At 41.1% G+C, this 25505-nt stretch overlaps 1 protein-coding gene and 1 long non-coding RNA gene across 8 annotated transcripts; both read left to right on the top strand.

The window, feature by feature from the left end:
- Positions 1-1169: 1169 nt before the first annotated feature.
- On the top strand, positions 1170-14560 carry LOC118241707 (uncharacterized). Of its 7 annotated transcripts, XR_014126027.1 has the most exons (6): positions 1170-1601; positions 2062-3003; positions 3110-3830; positions 3913-4568; positions 14120-14240; positions 14496-14560. XR_014126027.1 is itself a non-coding variant. In XM_081723305.1 (5 exons), exons 3-4 carry the CDS (start codon positions 2723-2725, stop codon positions 3111-3113), a joined length of 285 nt encoding a protein of 94 aa, XP_081579431.1. In that variant the 5' UTR covers positions 1170-1601; positions 2062-2592; positions 2692-2722; the 3' UTR covers positions 3114-3830; positions 3913-8849. The 7 variants fall into 6 exon arrangements, 4 of the variants coding, with proteins under 4 accessions (XP_081579431.1, XP_081579429.1, XP_081579428.1 ...); XR_014126028.1 differs by lacking the exons at positions 14120-14240; positions 14496-14560 and adding an exon at positions 8862-9814; XR_014126026.1 differs by lacking the exons at positions 14120-14240; positions 14496-14560 and adding an exon at positions 5776-8850.
- A 491-nt stretch (positions 14561-15051) lies between these two features.
- On the top strand, positions 15052-24321 carry LOC145659895 (uncharacterized). The gene is made up of 3 exons (XR_014126051.1): positions 15052-15183; positions 23396-23463; positions 23751-24321. It is a non-coding gene; the product is annotated as an uncharacterized LOC145659895 (long non-coding RNA).
- Positions 24322-25505: the final 1184 nt, after the last annotated feature.

The raw sequence follows: 25505 nt of genomic DNA, 5'->3' as shown, positions 1-25505 counted from the left end.
GCCCCACAGTGTCAAATGAATATTGAAAGCACTCAGCCCACGCTACACGTGGAAAGCGGTCATTACTATTGCTGCACTATTGCGAATTTGTTATTCGCTTGATTCAGTGTAGCATTATGTTCTTTCGTCGAATTTTCAGTAAAATAAACGTAATTATCAGCCCTGTAAAATACAAAGTATAAGCTACTTCCCATCGTTCTCCCGCGAAACTGCGTTCAAGAGAAAAAGTTCGGAAACGCTGACAACTGACGCTTTCCAGAAGCGAATCATTAAGGAGCAGTCTAAAAAGTGCAAAAGCGGAATGTTTCGTAAGCTGTTTTTACATATACTATAAAATTGTTAAAACACAAAAATTGAGCGTAGTAAAGAGAGAAACACCGTTTATACCACTACAGTTCCATTTTTCTAAAAGACCTCATTGTTGAATTTTTAGTGTAGTCTGTACCATGCCTGTTACACACACAAGTATAAAATCATTTGGAAAAATAATGTTTTTTTCCAAGCCCACTTCAATTTTTCCACAAATACACAACAGTAGAATTCCGATTAATATGTATTCCTGTTTTAATCACCACTACTTCACAGTAGGAATGCTACCTTTGGTACGTATGTATCGACTCTTGTGTCGAGTTTCTGAAGCGCAGTGTTTCGAAACATTGCTCCGAAGGGTGTTTTAAAAAGCCAAACTTCTGTTGCGATTCACCTGATTTGACTGGTGGCATGTAGTACCGGCAGCTTCTACGCATTATTAACTATTATTAACTGTTGTGGAGAAAGAAAGTATATTGTTAAATGAAGACTTGAATTGGAAGAAAATAATTTCTTATTGCCTGCAAAGATTCCTAATCAGATACATGGACTACTGATGGAGCAGTAATAGGAATGTGGGACAGTGCAGGAAAGTACAAGAAATAAAAAGTTCATGGTGAGATTCATAGTCTTAAACTGGCCAAGTCACATATTTTTTAAAAGAGAAAAAATTAAATCATCAAAGTTATATAGAGATCTTGATTCTTTATATATATTCTCTCTTGTTAAGCGGTAGGTCCGGGAGCGCGGCCACGGTATTCAGCGGCGGGAGATCCGGGGGCGTGGCTGCGGCGTTCAGAAGAAGGTCTGGGAGGTCCGGAAGCGTAGCCACAGGAAACGACTGGGTGGGGTCCTGGGTGGCATCCTTCACGCCAATCCCAGTCTCTGTGTGTTATTCCAGCCTCGTGTTTTCTTGTTTGTTATCGCTAGTGTTAGTTAATTGTTATTATCGTTGTTTATGCCTTTGCTATAGCCTGCTTCCTCTTTTTTCATCATGTGTTTTGTTTCTTTTTGGGTTATCATGTATTCCCGGTCTCTCCGCATAGCCCAGGACTGTTCCAACGATTATGATTCTGGATGGATTTGCAACAATCTTTTGTTCCAATGTTGTTCCAAGTGGTTGTAAAAGGCTAGCGTCCTCTCATTGGTCTGTTACAAATTATTTTCCAAAGTCAGCAGAACGCCATTGGCCTGTTTTAATGTGATTCTCGATTTTTCATCGGCTCTCCCGTTGCTATCCCGTTGCCGTCTCGTAGCTGTCACAACACTGCTGTCACTTCTCACAGCGTGCGGTAAGTAACGCCGGGTTCTTCTATTGTTTGAAGTTTAGCTCTTCGAATCGTTTTCTCTGTCAATTCTACGCTCTTTTTCTTTACATGGCTTTTATTCTCTACGTCTACGTCAAGAATGTACTGTAAAAGTGAGACTTAATGGGCGAAATTAGCAGCCAGAACCGACCGACCGAACTAGCTCGCTCGTTTAGTTCGTTTATGTGCGAAATACAGGGTGTCTGACTATCTGGCTAGATGACATTAAAATGACTGATTAAACGGACCCAGGTAGCTTGCATGCGCGTCTGGAGTGGTGCTTTACAACTCGAGATCGACTATACTGCTGTATTCTAAGTATTTCATGTATTGCAGACGCGCAGCGGTGTACTGCTTTCCTTGGAAGTGTTCACTAAGCAAAACGCGACCGTTTTGGTGATATTCTGTATGTGACACTGATTTGTGTGTGTTCTTCATTCTACAGTTTGGGTACTGACTAGCGATTCAAGTAAGTAGCCTGTCAAAGATTTACGTGTGCACGTCGTCTTTTGTCTCCGCAGACGTGCGTGCGTGCGCACGACGCTTGTGTCTTTTCCTCTCTTGTTTCATTTTGGACAGAATGGATTACAAGCCCGCATTCAGGCGAGAGACCTTTAGCGAGCCCACCCTCCAGCCTTCGCCCGAGACCGCGGAGCTGTCCAACGCCTACAAGCGTCGGCCGGCCCCGTCTTGGGTTTGGAGCGCCGAGAGGATGACGGAGGAGGCCGTACCGCATGTGGGCATTCAAGCTGCTGTACACACAACCCGAGTGCCATCGGCTGGGCCATAAGATGACGGCCTGTGGGCTGTACGAGACTGTCCGGAGGGTCTTGGACTTCAGCGGCTGGTACTTCATGGCCACTGTGAACCTGTAGTGCCGCCGCTGCAAGAAGAAGGTGGCGGGCTGGTCGCAGGACATTTTGGATCAGCTGAACCCTGTCTATTGAGAGAAGTTCCCAACGGTCCTGACATACGTGTGTGTGTGTGTGTGTGTGAGAGAGAGAGAGAGATTTTGTGATGGATTAATGTGTGACCTGTTGGTTCCTCTGTGTGATTTTGTGTTGCCATTCTTTAGGCTGTCCTGCGACAAGGGGGTCGTTTGCCTGATGCGGGGTCGCACTCTGGGGAACAGTGTAACCTCGCTGCACAGGCATCTGTGCATCAGGCACAGACAGCAGTGGCTGGCTAAGTCCTCTGAGTACCTCTCCATGCTCAAGAAGTTTCTGTCCCTGGGCACCGACCCCAGCACCATCACCCACCAGCTGCCTCCGATGGTTCCAGTGCCCACTCCAAAATGGCTGCTGACAATATACGCGCAAGATGTGCTGTCACAGCTTGAGCAGTCGAAGGCCAGGGTCACCTCCATCACCTCCACCTTCCAAAGAAGGTAAGCTAGGGTGCAACACGCATGCATGCACGCCGCTGAAAACTAACCTCTACAATATGCTTGATTGTCACATGTGTGATGTGTTGTGTGCCGTTTGTCCCTTCAGGTAACTAAGAAACTTGCTGGTGTTGCTGCCAGCATGGGCTAAAAACGTCGGGAACGAGTTTGGTCAGGTCCTCATCAGCGTCCTCATGGTGGCAGAGGGTGAGGGCCTGCTGCCCATGTTTGTCAAGCTGATGGAGTGGAACCAGCAAGCCACAGAGGCCCCTCCTCAGCTCCTCTACGTGGACTGTGACTGCTGTTTCAGCGTGGGCAAGGGCAAGGCAGCTGCCATGTTCCACGAGTGGGTCCAGCTGGTAGTCAGGCTGAACATGTGGCACTTCATGCGACGGTTTGTGGCAGGTGTCACCACGGACAGTCACCAGCTGTACGGCCGCCTCTCCTTCTGCGTCTTCAAGTGGGACGTGGAGGATGTGGCCCATCTACAGGAGGCCTGACTGATGCCGGGTCTTGCAGCAGACCCACTGTCAAGGAGCTGGCTTGGCACTGTCGTCTCCGCCGCAAACGTGGGGCCCAGGAGACTGAGCTGCTCATCCAGGAGCTGACGGACACCATGGGCATCAGGCTTCTGGACCGCAAGAAGATGGAGGACATCTGGCAGACCCAGAGGCACCACCTCCACTGCATTCAGGATCCTCCTGGTGTACAGCTGTACAGGAGGGTGCGGCAGGTGACCAGGGGAGGGCTCGTCCTGCCCGTGTATCTCTGTGCATGCAGTTCCACTTCCCTGGAGTCGTTCCACCTGCACCTGAACCCATTCATACCTGGTAAGTCCCTCTCTCTCGCTCTCGCTCTCTGTATGCATGTCAGCACTGTTTACTAAAAGCCTCCTTTCCTCGACTGCTGCAGGTACAAGTGCGAGTGCCCTGCACTTTCAGTCATACCTGCTTGAACGGTTGGTGAGGTGGAATGAAGACCGCATAGCAGCAGCAGTGGAGGGAAGTGATCCTACTCAGGTCTGCTACAGCAGCCAGCTGCAGTACTATGCTGAGCACCAGCTGAGCAAGCATTTCCTTAGGCTCCAGATGGACTACACTAGGCCTGGAGAGTATACATCCTCTCAATCTCTCTTGCTCTCTCTCTCTCTCTCTCTCTCTCATATTCACATACACACGCACACACACACATAGCCCTTTTTTCCCCTCTGGGATGTATTCAACACACTTGTTTAGGTGAACTCATCAGGGTGGAGTACCTGTACTCTCAGACCGGTCTAGTGCTGCATTAGGACGTCGGCAGGGATACAGACGCTCCCGATGGGCTTAGCAATGAGGACCTTCCAGAACTGGAAGACGAGGGATTCGAGGATGTGGATTTGGGGTTGAATGAGTATCAAATCACTGCTGCCTCTCCATCGCACAGCAATGGGACCTCGTTCTCTGGCTGCCTCGTCGCGGACCCAGTCATACTGAACCAAGTCCTCTGCATCCGGGCCGACCAAGGAGACTGTCCCTGATGGCCCAGTTGCTACCCAGACTCAGGCTTTGTCTGGGGATGAGGAGGATGTAAGTACATTGTAGTTCTTTCTATTCACTTTGTGTTCACATGTACAGTACAACACAATTCCTAACCAATTCAATCTCCCAGTGTGGGAGAGGTCTATCACACAAACAAAAACCCTTCAGACTGATTTCTCAGGCTGTCATGTTCTCCATCTACAATGTGTAAAACAAGTTTCAATGATCTGAGCCTATTCTGCTGAAAATCCCAAGTTTCAGGACTGGTAAAGTATCAGGACTGGTAAACTAAGAAGCCAAATCCTCTGCTTGTATTACCCAATGATAAAATAGAATACATAAAGAAAAGGGAAGCATGTAGGAACAATTAATAAAAAATCCCACAGTATTAATGTCCATTGAATTTCTCTCATTGCTAAGCTTTTATTTAGCAGTGTGAAGAGAAAAGCCACTGCAGATAAGCAGATGCTTAAAGCAGGTTGTTACGTGGGGGAGGTGGAGAGCGAACACACTTGCGAAGTGACAATACCACTAACTAGGGAAGCCATAATGAAGTAGACAGATTGGAGAGAATAAATGTTTAATAACAGAAACAGACTAACAATACAAATTAGAATACAGGCTAATGGGGTGAGGCTGAGAACTAGGCAACAAAGGAAATAAACACTAAGGAAAGACTAACGGAGAACAATGATGAGGTATAAAACTGGCATAAGCGGGGAATACACGGAACCGGGCTACGTAATATAGACAAGCAACCAAGACAAAAAGACACCGGTAATCAGTCTGGGCGCATGACACAGGTGCTTCTATTCAAACACATGCAGAAGAGCTTCTCTTATAGAGCAAATTAATGACAACTACAGAGTGAGGTCTCTAAATGCTAATCAGAAAGAAGACATTCACAGAATGTGAGACAATCCACCAAATGAGTCGTCTTCAAATATCTGTCCAGTTCTAGACAGAGGGGGAGGGGTCTCTAGACAGGTGAAGGTTTTATGAAGGTGTCATGTGGCCATCTAAACTTTACCCTTCAGTAAAGTGTTACTGAAAATTTTGATTGTCAGCATCTTATAAACATACATGTCTTATACCTCTCATGTCTAATATTGGGCTACATCATAAATTGTCCAAGGTGATATTTCCAAATTCGCAGATCCATGGTGCCAAATGCCAAATAGTATCAGCATTTCAGCAATAACTGAATAGGCCCATTTAAATGTTTAAAGTGAAATGCCATTTTTCACCTCACTAGGCTTAGGCCCATGCTCTCCAAACAAGATGCTGAGACCCTGGTTCACGCCTTTTTCAAATATGGAACACTTTACCTCAATCTCTCCATCTCTGCTCTTCACTTTCCTCTTTCAGCTCACAGCTTAAAACATGAGAGAAGTTGAGACAAGAGATATAATATCTCTTCCTCTTCGTATTTGTTAATTTGACGATTGTGTCAATGTCTTTTTATTCTCTCCATCTTTGTTATTGTAAATCTGTGAAAATCACTGTATAAATTAAACTTTTTTTTTTTACTTGAAATTGCCAATTGTACCTAACATAATCATTATGAAGCCTCTGAAACACCAACAAAATGCAGCATGTTCTTTCACAGACACACACAAAAAAAACCCCAAAATTTTAAATCCCCAACACCATTCAGAACAGGAATTCAAATTTTTGCTAAAAGTGAGGTTATCCAAAGTCTCAGAACTGTCCATGCTGCAGAATAAAACTTCTTTTGATATCTTACATAAATGCATAATATTTAGGACAGTTGCATCCACTTCTGAAAAAAACATTTTAAACAGGCATGGTACAAAAATGGACCACCTGTTAATACAGTTTTGGAATTTGCTGTCTAGTGACTTGAGGGCTATTTGACAATCAAGGCACCTTTAGGGGTCAAGACTAGTCTGTTTAGACATATCTGTTTAGAGCTAACTGAGAATATCAGGGTGAAACAAGAATAATAAAATGATAATACAGTGGGGAAATAAAAAAATACAATTACAAATTAAAACATGGTAAAAGTTACAGTAAGAGACTTGCAATACAAAACATAACTATGATAAAATAAAGCAGTGAGGCAATAAGAAAATAAGATGTACAAATTAGGAAAAGCAATTGAAAAGACATATGTTTTTAAAAGCTTTGTGAAGGTGGATAGTGATGGCGTTGGGGTTCCATATCTTTGGGCATGCAACGCTAAATGCTCTTTCACCATTAGAGCATAATTTGGCAGGAGTAACAGAGAGCATATGAGCATCAGCAGTTGCTGTATGCGATAATGGACCAGGAGCCAGTGTAGGTTTTTTTAACTTGGGGGTTATGTGTTTCCATCATCTAGTGCACATGAGAATTTTTACTGCTGAATTCTACACATATTGGAGCTTCTTGAAAAGACTAACAGAGAGCCCAACCAGAACTAAGTTGCAGTAATCCAGTCTGGATGTAATAAAATAATGAATTAGAGTTTCACACACAGAATCAGGGAGTAAGGTATGCAGTCTGGCAATATTTTTAAGATGAAAAAAGGCAATTATAATTATTATTATAAATTATAATTATATTTATTATTATTATTATTATAGTTATTAATGTTGGCCTCAAGAGATTGTAGAGTCCATGATAACACTGAGGTAGTGAATCTGAGTCACAGAGAATGTCATAAAACCTGGGTTACATAGGTTGGGTTGACAACATTTCCTCAGTGTGGAAGGTAGATGCTATTAGAGTAGCTTCAGATTTAGTACTATTAAGTTTGAAGAAGTTCATAGCCATCCAGTTTTTAATGTCAACCAGGCAACTGATCAGTGAGTCAGGGGGCAGTGTATCAGAGGGCTTGGTGCAGATGTAAACTTGAGCATCATCAGCATAACAGTGAACCTTAATATCACCACGTGGAAGCAAGTCGATTATGAAAAGAAGGGGGTCAAGAACTGAACCCTGGGGACACCATGAGTGAGAGCAGAAGTATCTGACCTGAGGCTGCCAAGAGTGATGAATTGTTGCCTTTCAGTGAGATAAGGCCTAAACCAAGCAATGTGTCAGTGCTGTGTCAGTGACACCAGTCCAGGTCTCTAGCCTATGCAATAAAATGTTATGACAGACTCTATCAACTGCCACAGCAAGATCTAGGAGGACAAGGATTTTCACTAGACCAGCATCACCTGCCAATAACAGATCCTTAAGATCAATTGACTTCACTTTATTTTCTATGTATTTTATTTTTAATATTACTTTATGTTTTAGCTTGTTTGTAAAAGTTCATTATAAATAAAGGTTATTATTAATATACTGTGTGACGCACTCATACATGATAAGCATAACTAAGAAATGTACAAAATAACTTGCTCTCTGTTAGCAATCAAGTACTGGTCAACTCTACACTGGCTATTCATCTTATCTAAGTACCGCATCAGCAGTGCAGTCAAATACCCATTTAGCTTATTGTCCCTTCATTCACTCTCTATAGTTTAATACAGGCTCTGGTAGCAAGAGGGTCTTGTCAAGAATGGATTCGACTTTGTTTCCTAATTACCAAATGATGAATATAAACTCAGATTATTCAGTCTATCATTGGGAGAATCCTGAATGTTATGCTTTTATTTTCAATTGTTGATTATAAACAGGACTTGTGTTGACTGTGATGTGCAGAGCAAGTTGAAGTCCAAAAGTTCGCACTGAGCATGCACATACTCCAAAAGCAATGTTACTGCCAGTTCAGCTCTATGGACAGTGATCACCCCACCTCTGGCAATCATTAGAGTATTAGGCCAGTGTCACTGTGTAGTTATTCTACAGGCTTATCTGCTTAGGAATATTTGGCTGCATTTGTTCATAGACACACTGTGTATATGTGTTGTGTTTTGGTAGTTCACATCAATTATGTCTAGCACAATTTACAATGAAGGTAAAGATGCTAACATTGAAATTTCACTTTTATACAGTTTACACTGTTAATACAATTTGTAATTAGTACAGAAGGGCAGAAGTTCAGAACCATGGACAGCTCCGCGATTTTTGATGACATCACATTCGGATAAACTGGGATGTAGCCTACTGCCAAGATTCAAAGTTATTTAATCTCATCTTTATCATAAAAATTATGTGTATAATTCTTAATGCACAAGAACTCATTAGAATGCTCAACTTTACATTTCAAGTGAATCATAATAAAGTCTAATTTAAGAAATTGTATCTTGATTGAAAATTGATCTAATATTCCAGGGAAAGCTCTAAACTAGCTAAGAAATATTACCATAGTTCCCATGGTGATGTTCATCTCATGGTCTTTGTTTGTTTTTGGTTTCTTTCCTTGTTTCCCTTTTTGTTTATCTGCAGGTGTTTCTTGTTGTCTTTGTGTATTTAAACCCTGTTTTCTAGTTTATGTTCGTCATTGCCAGTGTTTTTGCTTCTGTGTTCTTAGTGCCTTGTTGGTCTGTTTCACTGTTAGCTGTACGATATCTGTACTATGCTTCGTTCTGTCAGCCTGTTTAATTTTCTGGTTAGCTTCTGTGTTTTTGATACGAACCCCAGGAACTACCCTCAGCCCCGCACAGCCACGCCCTCTCGCACACACCCCGAATTCTAGCACACACCTGATTCCTATTCCCCTCATTACCAGTCCCTTTATAAGCTTCTCCTCCCCGTATACTAATCGCGAAGTATTGCTTAACTATGTGGTGTACCAAGGGTTTCCTGAACATGTGTGGTTTCCCGGTTATTGACTCTTGCCTGGCCCTCAGACACCTCCTGTACGCTACCCCATGCTTCGACCCCGGACCGACCCGACCACGCTTACCTGTCTTACTGCACGTATTAGTTTAGTTGTTAAAATAAAACCTCTGCAACTGGATCCTCTTCTACATATTTAAACCGTGTATTTAATCATTGTTCAATGTCGCAAGTGTTTTTGCTTCTGTGTTTTTACTGCCTTGTTTGCCTGTTTCACTGTTAGCTGTACTACATCTGTACTATGCTTCATTCCGTCAGCCTGTTTAGTTTTCTGTGTTTAGCTTTTATGTTTTGCTTCTTATGTTTGTACTCTGCCTTTTTTTCTGTATCTGACACTGCTGGCTTTTTGCCCTCATTCTATGTGACTACAACAATAATGGATTTGCCCTTAATTAATATCAGTCTACTTAGTCCTACCTCTGTCTGCCCACCATTAGTCTTAGACTGAAAAGAAAAAGAACCCTCAAACAAATAGCAACAGCAACAAAACACTTTTACATGGACATACATATGCTTTAAATGTAACTGTTTACAGTATAGCTGTACTGTGCATTACTTACATTTTCACTGATCTCATTCATTGACCTTAACAATGACATCCATAAAGACAGTGTGTCAATGTTTTTTCATTACAAATAACTCAATATGCATTTTTGAAATTAGATTCCCTCTAATTAGATTTGAATAAGATAAAAGGTATTATTAAACACATGGATGGACTGTAGAGCTATGTATGTAGACATTTCCAAAGCTGTTATTTCAGCTGGAGAACATGGTGCACCTGAATCAAACATAAGAAAATGGCATCTCCTGGATTGAGTAAAAGGGAGATGGTATCTGACCATCACCTAGAAGTGGTAATTGCCCATGATGTAAGACTGTAGTTGCCCATGATGTAAGTCTGCCTGGTTGTTAGCCTAAAAACATGAGTCTCGAGTCTCTGAGGTCTCATTTGTCTATGATACAATGATCTAATTTGTTCCATGATTATACAGGTCTGATATATGGATTCAAAATGCTGACTGGTTATTTAGCAATAAATGGGATCTGAAAACTGAATGGTGGCTATCCATCACAAAGTTACATAGATAAAATTGTCCTTTTAAAAAAGTTATGGCATTTAGCAGACGCTCTTATCCAGAGCGACTTACAAAAGTGCTTTGTCATTTACTCATAGAATATATCCAAGTACAGTACAGTAGGTTAAAATTAAACATAACAATGAATTAGAATACTGTAGAATACAGGGATGAATGCTGAGACCTAGAAGTGCAAAATACATAAGGTCTATCTTATAAAATGATAAGTGCTATAAACAATAATTGCTAGAGTTTGTTAAAAAACATAAACAGTGCCCTACAATAAGTATTAAATTTGTCAGTCAATAAGGGAGCAGTGTCAGTTGTCCTTTAAATATTCAGCAAATGGGTGGGTCTTCAGTCTGCGTTTGAAGACTGCAAGGGACTCCACTGTCCAGACAGCAAGTGAGAGTTCATTCCACCATCTTGGAGCCAGGACAGATGCTTGTCATCCATGAGAACTGAAACAACGTATTTCAAGTCGAGCCATACATGAGGTTCAAAGTACTCGAGGTACGGATCGGACTTTGACCATTGACCTCATGTATGAAGGGGCTGGTCTATTTTTGGCTTTGTAGGCAAGCATCAAGGTTTTAAATCTGATGCATGCAGCTACAGGGAGCCAATGAAGGGAGCGCAGCAGTGGAGTAACATGTGTGAACTTTGGAAGATTGAAGACGAGTCGTGCTGCTGAATTCTGGACAAGTTGTAGAGGTTTGATGGTTCTTAGAGGACGATCAACAAGTTGCGAGTTGCAGTAGTCTAGCTTTGAGATCACAAGAGACTACACAAGCACCTGGGTAGCTTCCTGTGAAAGAAAGGGTTGAATCCTTTGTATGTCACAAAGGAGGAATCTGCAAGACCGGGTTAGATTAGAAACATGAGTTGAGAACGACAACTGGTTGTCCAAAGTTACCCCTAGGCTACGGGCAGCTTCGGATGGTGATACCAGGTAGTTCTCAAAGGAAACAATGAGGTCATGGTAAGGGTTGGGAGTATCTGGGATGAACAGAAGCTCGGTTTTACTGGGGTTAAGCTTCAAGTGGTGGGCTGTCATCCATGACGCAATGTCAGTCAAGCATGCTGAGATACGTCTGGAGACCTGCGTGTCAGAGGGTGGAAAAGAAAGAAATAATAGAGTGTCATTAGCATAGCAGTGATAGGAGAAACCATGAGAAGATATTACATCACCAAGAGAAGGAGTATACAAAGAGAAGAGAAGGGGGCCCAAAACTGAGCCTTGTGGAACAACAGTGGAGAGTATACACGGTTTGTATGTGGATCCTCTCCATGTCACCTGATAAGACCATCCCTCCAGATAGAACTAAAACCATCTCCAAGCAGAGCCAGTCACACCAAGCCTGGAAAGAAGAGAGAGAATAATGTTGTGGTTCACTGTGTCAAAGGCTGCTGAAAGGTCTAGAAGAATCAAAACAGATGAGTGTTTTAGTGGCAGCTTTAGTGGCATGAAGTTTCTTAGTCACTGCTATGAGGGCTGTTTCTGTAGAATGTGCCGGTTTGTAGCCAGGCTGATTGGGATCATGCAGCTGGTTCTGGGTGAGAAAAAGAGACAATTGATTATTAATTGCTCGTTCAAGGGCTTTTGAGAGGAAAGAGAGAAATGATACCAGTCTGTAGTTGGTAACGTTGGAGCTGTCAAGTGTAACCTTCTTGAGGATTGGTACCACCCTGGCAGTTTTGAATGCAGTAGGCACATATCCAGAAGATAAGGAAGCAGATCTCTTGCGATTGTCTGGAACAGAGCAGAAGGAATTGGATCCAGCAGACACGTAGTCGGATTGCTGGAAGTCAGGAGCTGATTTCATCTGTGGAGAGAGGTCAAAAAGAAGTCAGAGAGTTGGATGTTGCTGAATGCACATTGGTTGGAGGAGTGGGAACAGAGGAAAAAGACTGGCAGATTGCTGCAACCTTCTCCTCAAAGAAGGTAATAAAATCCTCTGGAGTAAGAGATGAGGAAGGAGGGGGAGGAGAGGATTTAGGATAGAAGAAAAAATAGTGAAGAGCTTGCATGGATCAGATGATGATGATTCAAATTTCTCTCTGTAGTAGGATGACTTTGCAGATGTTACTTCCAGTGAGAAAGGAGAGACTTGTATGAGCTGAGGTCTGAATCTACACGAGATTTCCTCCACTGCCTCTCTGCAGTCCTTAGTTCTCTCCTATGGCAGTGATGTGTTTCTGTTAGACAGGGGGCAGGTGGGGAGGACTTAGGAGGTCTAGAGGCAAGAAGGCACAGAAGATTCATTGATGAGGATAGTGTAGAAATGAAAGTATTTGTAACTGTATCCAAAGAGAGAGAAGATAGATAGATAGTCAGTGTGAGGAAGGGAGGACAAAATAGTAGAAGTAAGGGAAGAGGGAGTTATGGAGTGCAGATTGTGATGGAGGGAGGAGGGATATGTTTGGGAGGACTGGATGGAAAGAGAAGGAAGGGAGAGAGAGAAGGATAGAAAGTGATGGTCCTAGGGGTGGAGGGGGGTGACTGCGATGTCCGATGTTGTGGTGGTACGGGTGAAGATCAGGTCCGGAACATTGCCTGCTTTGTGAGTTGGAAGAGAGTGGTTCAGGGTGAGGTCAAATGCTGTCAACAGTGGAAGGATGCAGGAGCAATGCAGCTTGTCTAATGGAAGGTTGAAGTCACCAAGGAGAATGAGTGGATTTCCCTCAATGGGGAAATGACTCGAAGGATGTCGAGCTCATCAATGAAGTGATCTAGGGAACCTGGAGGGTGGTAGATGACAATGATAAGAAGTTTGGTGGGGAAAGACACTGTATTGGCATGAAATTCAAAAGAGGAGATGGAAAGTGTAGAGAAGCAAAGTGGAGCGAAACACCACTCTCGAGACATTAGTAAACCTGTGCCACCACCCCTGCCAAGACGCCTTGGAGAATGCATAAATGAGAAGGCAGAGGACAGGGCAGCCAGAGTCGCCGAGTTCTCAGGGGTGATCCATGTTTCTGTCAGAGCCAGGAAGTGTAGGAAGTGGAGGGATGCTAATGCTGAGATGAAGTCAGCCTACTGGACAGCAGATTGGCAGTTCCAGAGCCCTCCTGCCACCACAATATGTGATGGTGTGAAGCATTGTGAGTCAGTGAGGTTGCTGAGATTACGACGTCTATGATTGTGTCGAGGAGATCTGTGGGATAAGTGGACAGGAATTGTGAAGCACATTTCAGATGCTTGATTTGTGGATGTATGAGATAAAGGATTGAGATAATATGAGAAGATACTTAGCTCAGTTTGTGAAGTCCTGTAGGTGAGATGTAGATGAACTGATTGAGAACACCAGCAAACCTTCTCCAGATGTTGAGTCGTCCTAATTTAACTCAGTTCAATAAGTGCTGAGCCCGCCCGTCAATTCACACTTAAGGTCAGGGCGAAACTACACCTGTAGTGAATAATTACTGCTACCAGGCAACTAACAACTAGGTTTAGACAACAAGCCTTGAATTTCACAGAATCTAAGACAAAAGTAAGTGAACTCAGAGCCTACCTTAACCAACGAGATGATAATCCAACAAGACAAACCAAACCAAAGCACACTGTACAACACACAGGTTCATAAATCATCACACAATAAATGCAAATTTTAGAGGAGATTATTTAAGAATTTTAAATGCAACACATACCAGAGCTGGTGATTGACAGCTGTTCCCTGGAGCTGCAGGAGAGGTTGAGGAAGTTTGCACTGCTGCAGTTACTCAGATGAGCTTCACTCCCAGAACAATTGAAACCCATCACACAGATGTGGCTGTGTTGTTCAGGACTGGATGGAGAGGAGCTGGAGAAGTTCAGCACAGAGCCACAGCCCAGCTGTCTGCACACCAGAGAGGCATCAGATACACTCCAGGAGTCCAGGAGAACTTTCCTCCAGCCTGGGCTGAAGTAAACCTCCATCTGCCCCTCACACTCACTCCCTCCAGACAACTGCACTCGGCCCTCATGAAAGGCCTGAGTGGAAACTGAAACAGAAAGATGCATAAAAATATGGGTATATAGCTATATACTTATGTGTATATATTTTTTCTGAGAATGCAGTAGATATAATCTAATGTTTATTTTCACAGTTTACCAGAGGAGGGCATGTTCCCATAAAATGTATTTTTCAGTAATGTGGTGTAAAAATGCTCACCACTGCAGATGACTCCAGCATCCTTTTTATGAGAGTGTGCTGCTCGACTCCATGATCAGATGGGACCTTCTGAGAGGTGTGTCTCGTTCCCATGACAATCAAACACATCAGCCCAGGTGCGGCCGCTCCTCTCCCCAAACCAGTCCACCCCCAATACAGCCACAGCACTCCCACACTTCAGCTGTCCTCAGAGGACACTGGCAGCTCTCATATCCCAGTTACTACCACAAACTGAGACCCAGTCACTGAGGTACAGGAGCTCCACTCGACCAGAACAGGAGTCCCAGCCATTCAAGAGACGCACTGCTGTGTGACCTGTAAAACAAAGAACTGATTACAGATCTCTAAAATGACAAGAACAAAGCTTATTTTAGTATCTCATATATATCTCAATATATTTCTGGCAGTAAAAACACTTAACCTGAACATATTAGTCCCACTTCACTGTAATGGGAGCAGTTCTGTTTGACTGAAGATGTTGGACAGAGAGAAATCTCAGATTCGTTGCCTCTATACTGAAGTTCCTCTGTCCACACCTGGCCCTCCCTTCTGCCAAAAGCAGCTGCTCCCAGCACCTTCATAGAATGCCCACATCCCAGCTCTCTGCAAACAACCTCTGCATCCTGTTGGTCAAGGTCAGCATCACACTGTGGCCCAGGTCTTCCCATGAAGCACCTCTACTCTCCCAGAACACAGGTGAGGACCATGTGTAAATATGGGCATTTTATAACCTTTGTGTAGAGTCACATCATTAATACCATGAACGACACATATAAGAATGAATGGTCTATAATCATTCAGTTACTTAAAACATACTATGAAATTTAAAGTCAGAATCATCTCATCTATGTTCTTTGGGTGATGGGTCTAGAATTAATCACAAATATGATATTTCTCAGATGTTTATACAAATCATTCTAAAAGAGATTAATAGAAAATAGACTGATTGAATATACACACTGATTTCAACATACCTGAGCAGATTAATTCAGCATCATAATAATGAAGACAGCTATGTTCACCCCAGCCCAATGATCCACAGTGTTTCACTGTAGACTTAGTTCCACTGCAGTCCACATGACTCATCCAAATTGGTCCTGACCCTGGTATGTAACCTGCGGTAATACTCAGTAGCTCTCCACAGCCCAGCTCTCTACACACCACTACTGCAGCTAATGGATTTCCACCCTCAGCACACACTGTTCCCCACTGTCCTCTATGAAGAACCTCCACTCTCCCAGCACAGCGATTTCCACCAGCCTCACACTGCCTGTGTGTGACCAAAAAGAAGAACATGATAGAGTAACAAAGAGAGACAGACAGATCATCATGTACAGTGGGTTTTTAACACACAAAATATGTTTTATGTAAAATGTGAAATCAGATTTAAAAAACACAATTCTTACCAGCACACACCAGTCCCACATCACTGTCATGAGAACAGTTATGTTTGACTACAGATGATGTTGGACAGGAGTAAATATCTGATTCATTGCCTCTACACTGAAGCTCTTCTGTCCACACCTGGCCCTCCCCTCTGCCAAAAGCAGCTGCTCCCAGCACCTCCACAAGAGGCCCACAGCCCAGCTCTCTACACACAACCTCTGCATCCTGCTGGTCAAAGTCAACATCACACAATGTGGTCCAGGTCTTCCCATGAAGCACCTCCACTCTCCCAGAGTGGACTGCTGTTATTCTGTCTCTTCTTTTATGTTTAGTTGCAGAGGTAGAAATTAATTCAAGAAATATATTTTTTACAAATGTGTTCTGATACAAATAAATACATTTTAAATAATAATAATAATAATAATAACAACAACAACAATGATAATAAGTATTATTATAACTATTATTATAATTATAATAATAATAACAATTATTATTATTATAATAATTATTATAGTAGTAATGATTATTAGTGTTATAATAATAATAATAATAATAATAATAATAATAATAATTATTATTATTATTATTATTATTATTATTATTATAACACTAATAATCATTACTACTATAATAATTATTATTATTATAAGTATTACTATTATGAACTCCAATGTGTAAGTACATACCAGCTGTAAAGAGTGTGACTGCAAAAGTCAGTAGAATAGGAGCCAGACAGCTGTCCATCTCCCTCTGCCCTGCACACACTCGACTCAGCAGGCAACACAAACTTCACCTCCACTCCCCCAGAGAGACTTAAGGAACTGGGTCCCCTCAACCCCGCAATATAAAGAGAGAGAGCTCCTTGCAGCCGCCAGTCACACTCACTATTACCTTATTGAAAAGTGAAGGGGAAATCATCAAACATCTTCAATGACAAATCAAAGAAGGCATTTTTAAATCTCACCCCAAAAATTCACTGTTTTGTTCTGCTGCAGTAAGTTAGACATTGCTGTCTAGTCATGCTGCAGAAGTGGCGGAAAATAGTTCGGTTTAAAAAAAATGCCCATGTCTAACTAACGCCACTGATGTGGTTTTTAATTATTATTATTTTTTTAAATGAATTTACTTGATAGACTTGCTTTCTCTGACCCTGTCAGTCTGCGATAAAGAGAATAATGATAGCGCATCGTCTTTGTAGTAGGCGCATCCCACTGTGTCAAATAAATATTCTAAGCATTATATACTCACTCACCCCACACTATACGTGTAAAAAGCTCATTACTATTGCGGAAAAGTTGTTTATTCGCTTGACGAATAAAATAAAGTATCGTGTGATGTTCTGGAGTCAAGTTCTCACTAAAATAAACGTACCAAATTTATCAAATCCTCTAGCGTAAAACGTATTTTAAACTGTTCTCCCGATAAATTTCGTTCAAGAGAAAATGCTGGGAAACGCTTGAACTTTCCTCAATTAAGGAGAGTCATTAAGGAACCGTCTAAACAGTTCAAAAAGCGGAAATTTTCGTATACTGTTTTTTTCCACGTATTTATCTAACAAAATAATTGACCGTATCAAAATTGACCTTCGTGAAGAGAGACGCGCCCCCACTTTACTACAAATGTAATTGTCTAAAAGAGCTCTTTGTTGTTGTTTTTTTAATTATTATTGTTATTTTAGTTAACGTACACAACTGTAAAATAACTAGTAAAAATAATGTTTTTTTACAAGCCCACTACAACTTTCATTTTCCCCAAAAGCACAATAACAGAATTTTGTAGAATATTTATAGTTTTCCTAATCGCCATTCCTAACTTAGACTTAGACTTAAATTTGTTTGATTCCAAGACAATTATAAATAATGAAACATGATAGCCTACTTACTCATTGATTTACAAAATAAAAAGTACAGTATAAGATTTCAAAAATTAACTAAAAACATGCAATGCCTCAACAAATAGTCTTCATTCAGAACTTTACTTCCTCACCCTACAAGTACTCAGCATGTGTGAAATGTCTTGAAGACATTATAGGTGGTGCCTCATGAAGCTGTTTAAAAGAACACCAAGACTGCAGAGCTGGCATCATAGTAGGGTGGTGACTTTGAAGAATAGTTCAAGTTTGGTTTACTCGTCACATACATAGTCATACACAGTATAACTCGCAGTGAAATGGTGTACAATCTAAGAGAGTCACTACTCATTTTCCACAGGATTTTTACCTTGAAAAAAAAAACTAGAATAGCAGAAATGAACAGATCGACGAAAAGCTATCCTGAAAGTAGTCCTGAAGCGGCTACGCAAGCTCTAAATACATCTTCACAGGGGTCTGTACCTGAAAAAGTGCGCTTCTGAGACATCTAGCTAGCTAGTCCTTGCTCAGGCCTGCTTGTGTTGCTGGAAGCACCATGTGGTGGAAACAATCGTGTTACTACTCTTGTTAGAAATGGAAGCTGTAAATGAATTAATAACAAATCGACAGGGACATAACTAGCTATCCAACTATCTAGGTAGATAGCTAGGTGGCTAACTTGGGATCCTGTCCGCTATTCTAGTCTTTTTCATGCGCGCTTTTGCTTGTATTGGGAAGGATCGTTCGACTCTTTTACCCTGCAGCTACAAAAGGTGGATCATTCACCCTACTCAACCATTGACCAAGCTCTCAGTCCTCTGAAGAGTGAAAGTAACATTTCAAGGCTTATTTTATATTGTCGGTAGCGTCATTGAAATAAATAATTAAATAAATGTACATAGTTAAAATCACATTTTATGACAAATATAATTATTTACACTCATTTTACTATTATTTATGTACCGCTGCATGATGGTCTACATTTGTCACGGGCGCAGACCGTGCAGACAAAAAAGGAGGAAGCAGAGGTACACGTCTCCAACTGAAACGTTTAATGAAAGTAACGAACAGAAACGGTGCACCAACTACAACAAAAGAAGCCACGTAATATAAAAATGACCTACAACGGTCATGAAATTAAAGACGGCTTAAATAGAACTAAACATAATAACCCCCAAATGGTGTGACTACTTATGTTTAATACCCACCACCTGAGGGAGGCGTGGACAAACAAACGAAACGTGAAGCAAACATAAGCGCAAACAGAAGTCCACGTTTTCTGTCGCATAACGCTAGACGTCAACAGGGGGGCCCGGCACCGTGACAATATTTATTTATTTGTTGATTTAATTTTGTCCCAAAAACCCTCCATACATAAGCATGTTCCGCTTGAACCTGTTAAGTAAAAATTCGCGTTACATATTACCCCGCGTTAGTTTGAGCTTCCTTCCCCAATTTATTACTGTATCCTTGCTATTGTACCTTTTATTTAATGTTTCTGTTGTAGTAGTTTCGTAGTCACCCGCTATACAACCTGAAATGTGTTAAAAGTTCAAATGACTTATTTTTATGATTGAAAAAATGATTTATTATATATATACACACACATGCTGTCAAACGTGTGTAAGAGTTCCCCCTAGCTGAACTGCACCCCTCAGGTAAATGATTCTGATAAAAATGGTCCAGGACTTCTCCATTTATAAATAGCATGTTTGTAGCCACTGTCTGCTTTCATAAATGAGCTGTTGCATCTTTGGTGTAATGCCACACCCCTTACCTGTGTTGCTCTCCACGTGGTTCCCTCTTTTTTTTTGCTCCTATCATTTCCATGTGTGTTTTGTTTAACCTTTTTGTCCCCTCATACAGGTTTCCCTCTGTCCTACTTGTGTTTTCTCTCTTACCTGTATATATCCCTCGTCTCCTAGTCTCTCTTGGCAGTCAGTATTTACATTTGGAGTTTACTGTGTTTGTGTACACCCATTATTGACTATACATGCACCTGCCTTCATAATCTGTTCCCTGCTTTGTTTTCCAATTTCTGTTCAATTTAGCAGGTGAATAAAACAGCTCCCCTGAAATTTATTGGGCTGGGGGGTTGGGGGGTGCCTGTGTGCTCATGCCAACTAATCCTCCACACCATACCAACCTGCAGGCACTTCCCAGTAAATAGTGAATTTTGAATACCAAAAAACTTGAGAAAATATCATTTACAGAAGCTCTATACTGTAAAGTGGCATTTAATATATTTTGACAGACACTGAAAAATACAGGATTTTATTTACAAAATGAATTTTGTGAACCAGGAACAACCCATGTCTGACCTGCACCTAACCTGTATCAGAAAGCAGGTGCAGAGCATAGAAACGGGCTCTTACTAAACTCTTCATTGTTCAGAGTGACCAGCTATGTACTATGACTATGTAGATAATTGCTAAAGTTAATGTATATGCATATATAAATATATCTTTACTGCAATAATGTAAAGGGAGTTTGAGTCCAAAGAGTATATTTACCTGTTTTATCCAGTGGTGCACAGTATTGAAGGGATTTGAAATTTTTGGTTCACGTTATCGGATCAGGTAATTTTCCAAGCAGAATGGGGGAGGACAAAATCTTGGTAAATGGCTCTATATATTTAGATATTTATATATTTATTTAATAATGAAGTGCTGTATAACTGGAACATGTTTTTGATAAGCCTTTATCAAGACAAAGACAATATGGGGGAAATATTAAAAACTTAATAATTTAATTACCTGTAAATAGTCCGGTCCAAGGGGTGAAGAGTATATATAAGCAGCGAGGTATTGTAATGGCCCGAGTGCCGCAGGGTGCAGAGCAGGACGCATAGACTCTCTTGACAGCGACAGACGTTTATTGGTAGCCGCACACAACAGTGGCACTTACACATAATGTGAACAGTGAACACGAACAGAAACAATGACCTACCGTGATGCACACAATGACAGGGGTTTAAATACATAAACACAGAACAACACTAACTAGGTACAGGTGTGTGCAAACATGAAGACCCACTGCACGTGACAGGTATAGACACAGGCATCTGGAGGTAGATGGTAGATATGCGCTGATATACTACTATAACTGGAATGCATGTTGAGCTACATTTATTTGGGCTTTTTAATTTTTTTGTTGACTGAATTTATTTTCTTTCTTTGGTAGTTTTCTTTGAAATTTAATTTCTGTCACAGGAGTTTTGGGAAAATAAATCCCCATCATTTTCAGAAATACCACCTGTATCGCACTCTGTTTGATCTCCCACTGCAATCTTGTTACATTTCCCATCTACAATTTGTAAAAGAAGTTACAGAGGAGGCCCCTACATTAGGACGTGTACAAACTGTTTGGCTTTTGTTTTGTTTTGAGAGGGAGTATGGTCGCTTCTCATAAGTATTTGTGTAAAAAATGTGAAGACACCTAAGAAAAAGCCTGTCTTTGACCTACAGTTTATTTAAATACCTGTGACTAATAATGTTTTAAGGGAAGAAGCTGGCTTCATACATCAAGCTCATACTGTCACGGAATGCTCACCTCCCGCGAGGCACGTGGTTTGGCCAGCCACGTGCAGTAGGAGGACCTTTGTTTGTGGCCACATCTGCACATACCTGCACCTCGTTTGTTAGTGTGTATGTAAACCCAGGTCAGTGAATGCAGCTGGTCATTGTTACCATAATGTGTCAATGTGGTGTGTAAATGTTCAATGGTGATGTTAAACGTTATGTTTGTTCTTGTTTAATGTTGATCGTTTCTCGCTTGTATTTATCGTTTGTGATTCTTGTGAGTGCCATTAGTGCTCTATGTTAAATGTTAATAAAAGTACGTCCCAGACGTTGGAGTCTGTGCGTCCTGCCCCTCGCCCTGCGGCACTCGGGCCACCACATGTTACACATACCCATTTCTGGAGAGTCCTCAATCTTGATTTTATGCTTTTATTTCGAAGTGTTGATTATAAACTGGACTTCAGTTATTTGTTGACTGTGATGTGCAGAACAAGATGAATTGGAAAGTTCAAATTGAGCATAGGAATACTGCAAAAGTTGTACTTGACATAGAACTTTACTAAAGATGTGCAAATCAATAGATTCAAACTTTTGCTTTATAAAGTGTTTTCATGGCTGCAGATTTGTTGGTTTAGAATATAACCTCAGTTTATTGGAAGCAGAGTACACAGAATACCAACCTCAGTATACCAATATTGAATTGCTGATTATTATCAATGAATCTGCAGACATTTGAATTGTAGACTTGTATCAGTTCCATAACAACACAGTCACAATTATTGTTTTTTTTTTTAGCATAAAGGTTAGCACACTGGTCAGTGATGCACTTTGGTTAGAAGGACATTGGTTAAAATCCCATATCAAATTATTATTGGGAAGTATCAGGTACCTTTTTAAATTAATTTATGAGGTGCATGTGTGTTAAGTATGCTATGAATATGTAACCAGTAGCTAGAGATAGCTGAATTAAGGAAGCAGCATTAATCTGTGGATATGTGTATGGGGAGTGTATGTTCACAGGAGACCTCAGAACAGTCCCCAGTGCAAACTTGCCCAGTGCCTGACTGCAGACAGGTGGCCAAACATGTTTCTCCGTTATGTATGTATTTTTCATAAACAGATGTAAAATATCCTATATATTATTTATGAATAATGCAGAAAATATAAAAAGAACATCAATAACTGTTCAGTCCCATGGACAGTTCTGAGATCATCTCACCTTTGGAAATAATTACAATATAAGACAATGTCCCTGATCTGTGTTTTTATGTGGGCTTATCTGCTCATTAAAATGTCTGTTTATACATATATTTACTGCAATTTTGTGTTGTGTTTTGGTGGTTTACACCAATTTTGTTTAGCACAATTTGCAATTATGCTGATATTGAAAGGTCACCTTACTAAATTTGCACTTTTAAAACAAATTGCAATTGTGCCAGAAGTTATGGCTGTGCAGAAGGTTAGGACCATGGACAGTTCTGTGACCATGTTCAAGACCATGGACAGCCTAACACTATTATTCTTATAACCAAAGGTAATTTAATCATATCATCATCTTCATCATATAAATTATGTCTAGAATTTGTAATGTAGCAAAATTCATATCAATGATCAATTTTAAATGATTATTAAAAAAAAAACCTGATTTAGGAAATTATATACCATACCATGTGAAAACACTTTCACATGCTAAAAATTACAGCCAGATATCATGTGTTATGACTGCTGAACATTTAGATTCGATTTTTGATAATCAGCCATGTTTTTGTTATGAGTTCTCTACTCTGGGATTGTGGTTTCTGTATTGATGGTCTCCTTGTGGCATTTGTTTATGTTTTTGTTTTGTTCCTTGATTTCACTTCTGATTTTGGTTTTGTTCCTGGTTTTCCTTTCTGTCATGTTTTATTTATCTCCTGGTGTTTCTTGATGTCTTGTAATCCATTTGTGTATTATGGAAAACAGCATAGTGCATCTGAATCAACCATAAGAAAAACTTTGTGTATGTCTTGGATTGGGTAAAAGGAGGGTGGTATATGACATCACCTAGAAATGGCAGTTGCCCACAAGAGCTGAATATCCTAAAATAATGAGTCTCTGAGGTCTAATTTGTCTATGATACAATGTTCTCATGTGTCCCATGATTATACAGGTCTGACATATGGATGCAAAATACCTACTGGCTATTTGGCAATAAACAGGATTTGGGCTGCTGTCACGGTATGGCCCCTCCCGCCTCAAGCGTGTGTGTGTGTGTGTGTGTGTGAGTGTGTGTGTGAATGTGTGTGTGTGTGTTTGTGTTGCCATGCCCTCTCGTGTTGTTCACCTGATCCTTGTTGTGTGTAATTGTCATACGTGTATATAAGTCTCGTGTTATATCGTCAAAGCTGTCGGTGCTTGACCCAAGTAGTGTGTTTTGAGTCGTGAGTGTTAAATCAACATTGAAACATATGTCTTTGTTTGACATGCCTCATCCTCGCATCCTCTTTAAACCTTAAACGTTACAGAAACACCGACCTACCAAGGATGCCTGAGAAAGGCAAAAAGAAGAAGGGGAGGAAAGGAAGTCAACGCCCTCCCACAGCACGTGTAGTGAAGTCTTTAGTGTTCTTGGGCACCCTCCTGACTCCAGGTGCAGGTCCATGTGCGGAAGAAAGGGAGTCATACGGAACCCCGGCGGGCGACCTGGACTGGTATAATGATTTCCATTTCTCGGAGTCGGAATCTGTGGACTCCTACTGTCCAGCAGAGAGACCTTCCCTCTTCCTGGCCTCGCTTCAAGGATCTACAGGGAGGGAGGAACCCACTGAACAATTTTGGGGGGCCCTGTGCATTGTCTGGGATCGGACATTGTGGAGTCCTACGGAGAACAGCTGGAGCAGGGGGAACAGTACTCAAAGATGGACTCTGCTGGGTCCTACGACCCCTGCCTGGACGATCAATGGGGCTACACAGATTATGGAGAGACAGGGGAGTGCAGTGATTATATACATGTATTGTCATGCATGTATATAAGTCTCATATCGTATTGTCAAAGCTGTCGGTGTTTGACCCAAGTAGTGTGTTAATGTATGTTTTGAGTCGTGAGTGTTAAATCAACATTAAAACATATGTTTTTGTTTGACGTGCCTCGTCCCTGCATCCTCTTTAACCCTTAAACGTTATAGCTGCCCTTTGCAAAGTTTTTAAAGACAATAAAGGACTATATTGCTAACTTTAGACTGTTTCATATATGTTTAGGGCTGCAGTTGATGCTCATGGAATGGGATAATGTGAGTATAAACAAAGTTTCCAGTGGGAGAGATATGCTGGCACATTTGTCTACAACTTATCTGCTTGTGAAATTTTTACACCCAAGTCAGCTGTCTACAGGCTGATCTCAAACCTTAGATTTATTTCCAAGATCCTAGAAAAAGCTGTATCTCAACAGCTAAGCTCCTATCTGAATCAGAACCAGATAGATGAAGTCTTTCAGTCAGGGTTTAGGCCTAATTGCAGTACAGAAACTGCACTAATTAAAGTAGTTAATGACATGTTGTTGGCTTCTGACCAGGGTTATGTATCTTTGCTTATATTGATTGATCTGAGTGCAGCACTTGACACTATAGATCACAACATTTTACTATATAGACTTCTTTATATATGCGACCTCTAGGTGACATTTTACATGAACACTGTGGTAGTTTCCACTGTTACGCTGATGATGCTCAGCTGTATGTCTCAGCGAAACCAGAGGACATATATCAGCTTAGTATTATTGACGAATACATAAAGGACTTCAGACACCAGATGTTGAGGAACTTTCTCTCACTTAATCCTGACAACAGAGGTGCTTCTATTAGGCTCAGAGACAGCTGGGTACTCACTCTCTAATTACTCAATGAACCTCAATGATCTCCCAATCACATGTTGGAGTTATTATGGGTCCCAGTCTCACATTTGAAGCTCATGTAAATAATATTTCTAGGACTGCCTTTCTCCACCTTAGGAACATTTAAAAGATTAAGAACATGCTCTCTTCATAATGCAGAAATGCTAGTCCATGCATTTATTACTTCAAGATTGGACTACTGTATTGCCTTACTGTCTGGCTCTACCATTAAGTGCCTAAACAAGATCCAGCTAGGTCAAAATGCAGCAGCCAGAGTTTTTACTTGAACTAGAAAATTTGATCACATCACTCCTATCTTAGCTACTTTACATTGGCTCCCAGTAAAATTTTGTATTGATTATAAAATTCTTCTAATCAACAAAGATTAAAA

This window comes from Electrophorus electricus, chromosome 11 (assembly GCF_041902795.1).
Source record: "Electrophorus electricus isolate QZ-2024a chromosome 11, ASM4190279v1, whole genome shotgun sequence".
Taxonomy (NCBI): Eukaryota; Metazoa; Chordata; class Actinopteri; order Gymnotiformes; family Gymnotidae; genus Electrophorus; species Electrophorus electricus.
The sequence above is the reverse complement of the archived record's forward strand: the minus strand, read 5'-3'. Positions and strand labels throughout refer to the sequence as shown.